Source organism: Salvelinus sp. IW2-2015, unplaced genomic scaffold (assembly GCF_002910315.2).
Source record: "Salvelinus sp. IW2-2015 unplaced genomic scaffold, ASM291031v2 Un_scaffold932, whole genome shotgun sequence".
NCBI classification, from domain to species: Eukaryota; Metazoa; Chordata; class Actinopteri; order Salmoniformes; family Salmonidae; genus Salvelinus; species Salvelinus sp. IW2-2015.
Genome location: NW_019942654.1, coordinates 361,518 through 372,219, shown reverse-complemented (window position 1 = coordinate 372,219; position 10,702 = coordinate 361,518). Strand labels below are relative to the sequence as shown.

The 10,702-nt window shown below is 43.0% G+C and overlaps 1 protein-coding gene across 2 annotated transcripts in view; it reads left to right on the top strand.

Annotated features, from left to right (window-relative positions):
- The first annotated feature begins 432 nt into the window (after nt 1–432).
- The window catches only part of LOC112069205 (LIM and cysteine-rich domains protein 1), a 42,883-nt gene continuing 32,613 nt past the window's right edge, over nt 433–10,702 (top strand). The window contains exons 1-4 of one of the 2 annotated variants that reach the window (XM_024136494.2): nt 433–631; nt 7,364–7,449; nt 8,973–9,093; nt 9,634–9,759. In XM_024136494.2, the coding sequence (XP_023992262.1) occupies nt 605–631; nt 7,364–7,449; nt 8,973–9,093; nt 9,634–9,759 (360 nt within the window). In that variant the 5' untranslated portion in view covers nt 433–604. The remainder of the gene's footprint in view (nt 632–7,363; nt 7,450–8,972; nt 9,094–9,633; nt 9,760–10,702) is intronic. The other variant, XM_024136493.2, reaches the window with a different exon arrangement.

Below are 10,702 nucleotides of genomic sequence, written 5' to 3'. Positions count from 1 at the left end.
TCCTTCCTGTTCACCCACTTCCATAAAAAGGCAGAATAAAGCTGTTTGGTTTAAAAGCACAGGAAACATCTCCCTAACAGCAAGATATCACAACTATTCATGTGTCCCAATTATATCACCCTAGTCTCTACGTTAGGAGCCTATGGGCCGTGGTCAAAGTAGTGCACTATGTAGGGGGGGGGGGCRGGGTGCCTCTTGGGACGGGTAACTATGTGACTAGCGCATTCCTGGGGCCTGATATTGCATCCTCACTCACCAGTGAGGTCATGTCTCTATCTGTTCCAGACAATGGGTGTTCCCAATGTGTAGGAAAGAGAGGGGAAGAAGAAGGAGAAAAAAAGTGGGAGGAGGAGGGAAAATACCACTTGAATTCTATTGGTTGTGGGGTGTTTTTACTTTTGCTGTGATTGGGTTGGCACGAGTGTTCCAGGGAATCCCAGCGGCCAGTCATTTAAGCCTTCTTTGTCAGACTCGTGTGCAGCAGAAAACCATAGTAGTGGAGTTCACCACAGTTCTCTGAAGAGAGCAGAGCTATTCAAAACACACCTTCAGATAGGCTACATTTCTCTCTGGAACTGTATCTCAGCCCTTCAACTTGAGGACTATGGATTTGACCTCTGGAATAGAGAAGGTGAGTGAAACGCACTTTGTAAATGTTTTCTTTAAAAAATAAAATAAAAAGTGTAGCAGCAACCATAAAAATCTATGCATAATCTTCCATATTTCCTGTAGTGTTTTCCACTGCTGTCTACTAGTCTGTTAGTGTAACCCGTTCACTTCTTGAACCCTGTCAGTTTTTGTGTGGAACGGTGGTGATTGGTTTTCTTATAGGAATGCAAAACTTTATATTCTAACCAGTAACTCCTCCAAAACCCTTTTTTAAAACATCAGTCTCTCTCCCTAAATATATATATATATATATATAGTGTGTTCAGAAAGTATTCAAACCCCTTCCCTTTTTCCACATTCTGTTACGTTACAGCCTTATATTTTTGTCCCCCTCATCAATCTACACACACTACCCCATAATGACAAAGCAAAAACACAGAAATACATTTTGATTTATTCAGACCCTTTGCTATGAGACTTGAAATAATTGAGCTCAGGTGCATCCTGTTTCCATTGATCATCCTTGAGATGTTTCTACAACTTGATTGGATGAGATGTTTTATACAACTTGGAGTCCACCTGTGGTAAATTATATTGATTGCCCCTGAGTGGCCCAGCCAGAGCCCGTACTTCAACCCGATCGAACATGTCTGGAGAGACCTGAAAATAGCTGTGCAGCKAMGCTCCCCATCCAACCTGACAGAGCTTGAGAGGATCTGCAGAGAAGAATGGCAGAAACTCCCCAAATACAGGGGTGCCAAGCTTGTAGCGTCATACCTAAGAAGACTTGAGACTGTAATCGCTGCCAAAGTACTGAGTAAAGGGTCTGGATACTGATATTTCTGTTAAGTTAAAAATTTGCAAAAATGTATAAACTTGTTTTTTTCTTTGTCATTTATTGGGTATTGTGTGTAGATTGATGAAGGGGGGGATAGAAACAATTTAATCCAATTTTAGAATAAGGCTGTAACGTAACAAAATGTGTAAGTCATGGGGTCTTAATACCTTTCAAAGGTACTGTAGTACATTTATTTTGTCCAGACCTCTATGGGTCATTTCAGACACAGCCTATCTTTTTAATCAAAGACCTACTAAAAGAAAGGGAAAGAATTTGTCTGGCCACGGTATGCATGTGTTGAATGGTGACATCTTAGTCTGATATTGGAACAGCGGGAACGAGCAACACAAAACATAGACACATGCACACTATACACACACACACACACACATGGGTTTAGTACTGTAGATATGTGGAATTAGAGTAGGGGCTTAAAGTCACACAGTATGTTGTGAAATCTGTGAATGTAATGTTTTTAAAATGGTATAAACTGCCTTAATTTAGCTGGACCCCAGGAWGAGCAATGGGGATCCCATAATAAATACAAATATTGAACGCCGTGGTCCTCTAACAAAGCCTGTTCACTGGCCACGGGTATTGCGTGTGTTGAAAGGTCTTAGTCTGATCTTGAAAGCCTGTGTCCTCTAACAATCACCTGTCTATGGTGAGCTGCGTTAGACCGTTTTGAAATACCAAAACTAAGCCCTCGACCTTTCTAAAATGATCTCTGAAATAGCTTGACCGTCTCTCTCAAGCTTACTTGACCGTCCCTACGGATTTATCCTGAATTCACACATTGTTGCACTGCAGATGATTCCAGCCAACAATACCTCCGCCTCCCCGTGAGAGGTGTCCTACTGTTGACTAGAGCCCTATGGCTCCTGGTTAAAGAAGTAGTGCACTAGATGGGGAATAGGGTTCCATAGGGATCTGGTCTAAAGTAGTGCACTATATAGGGAATAGGGTTCCATAGGGATCTGGTCTAAAGTAGTGCACTAGATAGGGAATAGGGCTCTGGTCTGAAAAAGTGCACTAGATAGGGAATAGAGTTCCTTTTGGGGATGGAGTCTTGGTCTGTTTCTGTGTCACAGCTATTCCTCCTGTCACACTAAAGAGAGACGAAGACGGATCGCATTAATCCAAAAGGACAGGCCCCGTTTAAAATACTTGACTACATTTCAACAACAAACCCACAACCCTGTTCTTGTACTCCCACAATGTTGTCGTATTGACGAGGTGAGGCGTTTTTAACAAACTCAAACGGTTCTGAACACTACGCTGAAGTACTCGACTCTACAATAGGGAAGGAAGGGTTAACGAAAGACCACAGTGTTTTCAGAAACAAACTATTCCACAGTCAATAAACTGAGTTTGAGAAGTAAAATATAATGTTATTACAAAAAAGGACAGTGCTTTATCTACAATCGTCTATTTATAGTTGATTGGATGTGTCAACGTGTGCTTATTGAAGACGAGAGAGGCTCTTGAGCTGACCCACTTCAGTTTAGGTGTGGCCTCCTCCGCCCAAGTCTTTCCCAGAGCTATTAGGCCCTTCAGTTCCCCTCCCCGGCTCTGGCTGAGTTCCTAACTTCATACTTAACGCGTTTAGAATGACAGAGCCGTTACAACGTTACAGCCCTTATCCTTTTACGATGAAAAATACATCCTCCACACTTCCTTTTGCTTTGCTCATTCTTCCTGTCCGACTAAAGCAACATTGTTTTTTAAGGCAGCAGCACACCTTCTTATTTTCACACCCTAATGTGGTTGCAATGAAAGACTATTTACTTTGTATTTATTTTCATAGCAACACTATTTACGGAGAAATATGTAGCTAGCATATCTCACTATTTATGGAGAAATATGTAGCCAACATCTCATTATTTACGCAGAAATATGTAGCTAGCATATCTCACTCGTTATGTATTTATATTCCAAGCGTAAAGACTGACTGGGTTATTGTGGCTCTATAAATCACACCATTTTGTTTTCTGGTTTGAGAGAACCTGCAGCTTCTCGCGTGTGATCGTCTGTGAGGCGTTTGTGCGCCACCTCTTGAGTGAACAACATGGTCATTCAGACAGTTGTTTACTTTGGCGGTCTCATTAGTGCATAACAGACGTGGAMCGGTCTGCCAAGCCGAAGTGGCTGTCTCACGCTGCCTGCGTTGACACCTATTCACCCTGACCGATGGCGATCAGAGCTGTGGATTACAAAGGGATTTGATACCATGGTTGCCCTCCTAGTTTGTTTTGTTTGCTCTCCTGTTTCTAATGCTGTCTGCTTAACCTTTTCAACAGACACTTTCAGAACAGAAGTGCTGCTTGGGGAATGGCACCCCTATGAGCTCTGGTCAAAAGTAGTGCMCTATATAGGGCTTAGGGTACCATTTTGGACGSGCCCTCCGTCCTTTGTGTCCTTGTCTCTGTCATGTCTCTTCTCTGTATTCCTGTGAAGGACAGCGTGATCGATGATGGTGCTTTGTACATAAAGCAGAGCTGGCTTTGGCAGTCTACTCTGCAACATCATGGATTATAAATAGGCCGGGACCAGAGGGAGGGGAGGGGTCAGGCGCACGATGCTCTACTCATTGGTCCATCTTCAGAAAAGCGTCTCMGAGTAGGAGATCAATCTCAATGAATAGGATTAGTGGCTTGCGAAAGTATTCACCCCCTTGGCATTTTTCCTATTTTGTTGCCTTACAACCTCGAATTAAAATTGATTTTGTTTTTATCATTTGATTTACTCAACATGCCTACCACTTTGAAGATGCTAAATATTTTTTTGTGAAACAAACAAGAAAATAAGACCAAAAAAAAACAGAACTTGAGAATGCATAACTATTCACCCCCTTAAAGTCAATACTTTGTAGAGCCACCTTTTGCAGCAATTACAGCTGCAAGTCTCTTGGGGTATGTTTCTATAAGCTTGGCACATCTAGCCACTGGGATTTTTGCCCATTCTTCAAAGCAAAACTGCTCCACCTCCTTCAAGTTGGATGGGTTCCGCTGGTGTACAGCAATCTTTAAGTCATATAACAGATTCTCAATTGGATTGAGGTCTGGGCTTTGACTAGGCCATTCCAAGACATTTAAATGTTTCCCCTTAAACCGCTCAAGTGTTGCTTTAGCAGTATGTTTAGGATCATTGTCCTGCTGGAAGGTGAATCTCCATCCCAGTCTCAAATCTCTGGAAGACCAAAACAGGTTTCCCTCAAGAATATCCCTGTATTTAGCGGCATCCATCATTCCTTCAATTCTGACCAGTTTCCCAGTCCCTGCCAATGAAAAACATCCCCACAGCATGATGCTGCCTGATGCTGGGATGATGTTTTCGGGGTGAGGAGAGGTGTTGGGTTTGCGCCAGACATAGCATTTTTCTTGATGACCAAAAAGCTACATTTGTGTCTCATCTGACCAGAGTACMTTCTTCCATATGTTTGGGGAGTCTCTCACATGCCTTTTGGCGAACACCAAATGTGTTTGCTTATTTTTTTTCTTTTAGCAATGGCTTTTTTTCTGGCCACTCTTCCGTAAAGCCCAGCTCTGATTAATGCCCTCCTTGCCTGGTTCGTGAGTGTTGGTGGGCGGCCCTCTCTTGGCAGGTTTGTTGTGGCGCCATATTCTTTACATTTTTTTTATAATGGATTTAATGGTGCYCAGTGGGATGTTCAAAGTTTTGCATATATTTTTTATAACCTCCACAACTATGTCCCTGACCTGTTTGGCGTGCTCCTTGGTCTTCATGGTGCYCCTTGCTTAGTGGTGTTGCAGACTCTGGGGCCTTTCAGAACAGGTGTGTTATTTATTTATATATRTTACTGAGATCATTTGACACTTASGTAGCACAMAGGTGGACGTTATTTAACAAATTATGTGACTTCTGAAGGTAATTGGTTGCACCAGATCTTATTTAGGGGCTTCATAGCAAAGGGGGTGAATACATACGCACACACCACTTTTCAGTTGTTTTTTAATTACATGAAATCCATTCAAATGACAGGTTGTAATGCAACAAAATAGGAAAAACACCAAAGGGGGTGAATACTTTTGCAAGGCACTGTATATGGGGGGGAGGCCTGATTCTAGATCAGCATGCTTTGTGAATAAGGGCCATAGTCTCTCAGAACAAGGAACCAACCCCCCCCCCAAATCAGGCTTTGTCCAATGGAGAGAGACCAAAACACCCTGGCTCTGGTCCCAAGTTAAAATAGACATCTTAAAGTGTACTCTAAGCCGTTCATTCATGAGCTTGTTGTTTAGACGGAGTTGAAGCATTAGGGAAGAGTTGGCTTATAGTCAGACCACACACTTCAGAATTATATTGGAGGATCACGCAGACACACACACACACACACACACACAGTTAGACAGCACGCTGCTGCAGGATACACAGGACAAGGCTGCTTCGTCACAGGGATCGTCCAAACTGCACAAACACACACACACAGTTTGTAGTTAGTTTTTTTTCTCTCAATGCTTTTAGGTTACTATTGGATATAATTGTGTCCTCAAAATGTCATGAATTTATTTTATTTTTTTCCCAGTCTCAATGACATCATTCTAGTCGTGGGAGAGTTTCGACACAGTGTATATGTAATTCGTGACATCACTCTGCTCAGCCTTCTAATGTTTTAGCCACAATTTCAGACTCCTATTTGAAGAATCTCAAATGTAAAATATATTTAGATTTCGATTAACACTTTTTTGGTTACTACATGATTCCATAGTTTTGATATCTTCACTATTATTCTGTGTGTACGGCCCTGTGAGTGTGTTTCTATATGATGTTCTAATGACCTGCCACTGGTGTTAAACAAAGCCTGTGTGTCCATGTATGCTGATGATTCAACCACATACGCATCAGTAACCACAGCTAATGAAGTCACTGAAACCCTTAACAAAGAGTTGCAGTCTGTTTTAGATTGGGTGGCCAGTAATAAACTGGTCCTGAACATCTCTAAAACTAAGAGCATTGTATTTGGTACAAATCATTCCTTAAGTGCTAGACCTCAGCTGAATCTGGTAATGAATGGYGTGGCTGTTGAACAAGTTGAGGAGACTAAATTACTTGGTCTYACCTTAGATTGTAAACTGTTATGGTCAAAACATATAGATTCAATGGTTGYRAAGATGGGGAGAGGTCTGTCTGTAATAAAGAGATGCTCCGCTTTTTTTTGGACAACGCATTCCACAAAGAAAGTCCTGCAGGCTCTAGTTTTGTCTAATCTTGATTATTGTCCAGACGTGTGGTCAAGTGCTGCAAAGAAGGACCTAGTTAAGCTGCAGCTGGCTGATTGTAATCAGAGGGCTGTACATCAAGGAAACGTACAGTATTATACAGAGACATGAATGCAAGGAACTCCTTTCCATCTTTGTAAAGTGAACAGCAGACCTGGTTTAAAAGAAACGGATAAAGCAACACGACACACCACCTCTCCCCATGTTACCTACTTGTTGTGTGTTTGTACTGCATGGTCATGTTTTAAAATGTATGTAAAGTATTTTTGTCTAATGTCTATTTCGTTATGTGACCTCAGTAAGACTAGCCGTTGGCTTTTTATTTATTTCACCTTTTTTATTTAACCAGGTCGGCCAGTTGAGAACAAGTTCTCATTTACAACTGCGACCTGGCCAAGATAAAGCAAAGCAGTGCGACACACAACAACAACAACAACAACAGAGTTACACGTGGAATAAACAAACCTACAGTCAGGGCTAATGAGGATCCTAATAAATCGCATGAAAGAGGTGTCTGTATGCTTTGAGTTGAGGATACGGAGCTTTCAAAGGGCTCTGAGGCTCAGGTCTGTGCCCAGAGTGTTTCCCTCCCTGTATATTCCTTGTCTCATCATTTGTCCCCCTTTCTGTCTCCTCTTCTCTCTGTTCTTATCTCTCTCCTCTCCTCTCTCCCCAGATGTGGTCAGCAGCTCTAGTAGGGAAGGGTGCAACGTGTCTGTCATGTAAAGGGATCTGCTCTGGATTCCTCCCACATTCCTGGAGGTAATTTATCCCCAACGTTAACACACACACACACACACAACGCAGTGGTGTAAAGCAGGATGGCGTCCTGAGTTTTCCTAGTTCCCTTTAGTTCTCCCCTAATGGTTCTGGAATGTTTTGCTCCATTTGCCTCGACTGCTTCTCTGCCGCCGATGGCCATAATGGAGTGTTTTTGTTTGGAGTGATATATATATATATATATATATATATATACAAATAATGTTCTAGTGGAAGATGAATGGTCCTGAAATATTGTCCTTTTTACCAAATGGCACCCTTCCCCTAAGACTACTTCCTGACCAGAGCCCCCCAAGGGTCTGGGCTAACAGTGGAGCCCCCCCCCCCCCCCCCCCCTAAGGGGCCAGGCTAACATGGTGGCATTATATAGGGAACAGGGGGCTATTTGGCACTACCAGCCATGACTAATTGATGATAAACAACCGTTCTAAAAACTAACCAGAATCCACTGCTCCCATTCAACTCTTCCCTAAGATAAGTATTTAATGTGTTTTCATTTTTTAGCTTTAGGACTACACATAACTTTTGATAGTTGTTCAGCTGAACCAAAAAATTATATTTTGTTTTATTGCTGTGGATAGTGAGAGGTACTTCCTGTAGATATTGTAGTTGGAAAACTTGAAGGTTGAGTCCAAGAATCTTCTAATATCCCATAACTCTTTCATAAATGAAGGAAAATTCTAGAACATGAATCAGTTTATTTTCCAAAGCTTGTGATTGTGACGTTGTTCTAACCTATGTCTTCAACCTAGGCCAGGGGTATTGAAATCCTACACCTATGAGTTCCGGAGCACTGCTGGTTTTCTGTTCTACTTGATAATAATTGCACCCACCTGGTGTCCGAGGTCTAATCAAGTCCCTGACTAGAGGGGAATCACCTCACCTGTGTCCCAGGTTCTAAATCAGTCCTGACTAGAGGGGGAATCACCCACCTGGTGTCTAAATCAGTCCCTGATTAGAGAGGATATCACCCACCTGGTGTCCCAGGTCTAAATCAGTCCCTACTAGAGGGAATCACCCATCTGGTCCTGTCCCAGGTCTAAATCACCCGATCCCTGACTAAGGGAATCACCCATCTGGGGTGTCCAGGTCTGAACATCCAGTCCCTGATTAGAGGGGAATCACCCACCTGGGTCCCAGGTCTAAATCAAGTCCTGACTAGAGGGGAATCACCCACCTGGTGTACCAGTCTAAATCAGTCCCTGACTAGAAAAAAAAAGGAAAACAAAAAAAACAGATACATTGGAGAGATCAAGTAGATCCAAAGGTTGCTGGTTCTGATCGAAGGACCAATCAGAACCGAGCACACACCCACCCATCACAAAGAGTGGAAGTGTTTTGTACAAGAATGTTTGTTACCTATTTTGTATCATCTGCCCTGTTCTGCCCTGTTCTACTCTGCCCTGATCTGTTCAGCCCTGTCCCCCCCATCAGGAAAGCATGCAGGGTGTCCGGACGCTGGAGGATGACTTTACCTTTTGATATGATCTATTCCCTGCCTCCAGAAAAGCCTGTACCCAGTGTGGCTGCAGTGTGGAGGACCACGGTCACAGCTCAGACCTAGAGGACGATCACAAGATGGGTTGTCTCCTCGCCGACTCCAAATACGTCCACCTGACAGCCAAGGTGATCTTTTGATTTGATGCATAATGACCATTTTAAAAACACAATTTAGGTGGATACACTGCATTTCATATCACATCAAGGAGATTAAGTTATTCTGCATCCCGGGTGAAAGAGGTCTTCTGACGTCAATGGGACTTCATCAAGGTTAAATAAATAAATCAGGGAATTTTATTGGATAGAATAGAGCAGGCCTGGGCAATTCCAGTCCTCGGGGGGGGGGGGGCTGATTGGTGTCACCCCCCCCATCCCTAGCAAACACATCTGATTTTAAACTATTTGCATTTTCAACTAAAGATCATGATTAGTTGATTATTGGAGTTTGGTGTGTTTAACTGGGGCTGGGGGACAAAAAGTGTGACACCAATCAGTCCCCCCGAGGAGTTGCCCAGACCTGGAATAGAGAGACATGAACGATAGAGGAGAGAGTGAAATAGCAGAGGGGCCCGGCGTTGAACACAGTTACAGCAGCATGTGTGTTCTGAATGCATCAGCTCTGACCACCCGAGGCCATAAATACTGTACATTCCCATTGTGTTACAGGTGAAGGGCATCCGGGTGTACAAACGTAACCGCATGGTCATCACTAACCCTGTCGTCTCGAAGAAGGACCCCACCTTCAACACCATCACCTACGACTGGGCCCCACCAGGACTCACACAGAAACTGGTGAGGGGGAAGGAAGGAAGGAAGGAAGGAAGGAAGGAAGGAAGGAAGGAAGGAAGGAAGGAAGGAAGGAAGGAAGGAAGGAAGGAAGGAAGGAAGGAAGGGGGAGGGAGAGAGAGACTACTTTACCTGTTGGATTGAGTTAATAAAAGTGCGTAGCTATACTGCATTGAATTTAAATGACCACTTTGCCTGTGAAGTTGAAATTCCATGGTGGAGGACAGATGTCCTATTCTGGCGCTCGGAAAGGATAGAGGAAACCTAAAAACACAGCAGTTGAAATTAAATAATAATTCCACGTCCCCCTGAGAGAGGAGGGGTGGAAAGGTTTCACCCTGACACAGTGGGCACACTTCCTGCCTGTCAGCCGACGGAAGAATCACAGGGTTTATTTCCAGACCTTATGTGTTTCTGTCCTGCTAACGCGCTCCGCTCTGCTCTGACACGAGGCCTCAAGGGTCCCTGTGGACAAAAGGCCTGGTCAGACCTGGTCCAGCTCCTACATTTTAAAGAGCTCCATTTAAAGATTTGCTCTCTTCCAGAATAGGACCTGACTGTAACAGCACAGTGAGCCTCAGCCAGAGGCAGCATTGAGGTGTGATGTAGTAGAGGTCAACATAGTTCCAGGCCTGGCATTTCCCACCTTTAGTCAGTCAGAACTGATGGTCCGTCCACAGCCACCATCACCACAGAGCCATATGTTTAGAGTTTGGCTCTTTTTAGATACATTTTCTTCGTATTGTGGATATTTAGTTACATAGCATGTTTGTTTTTCTTCTTATTGTAGATATTTAGTTACATAGCATGTTTGTTTTTCTTCTTATTGTAGATATTTAGTTACATAGCATGTTTGTTTTCTTCTTATTGTAGTATTTAGTTACAGCATGTTGTTTCTTCTTATTTATATATTTAGTTACTAGCATGTTTTGTTTTCTTCTTATCTCTA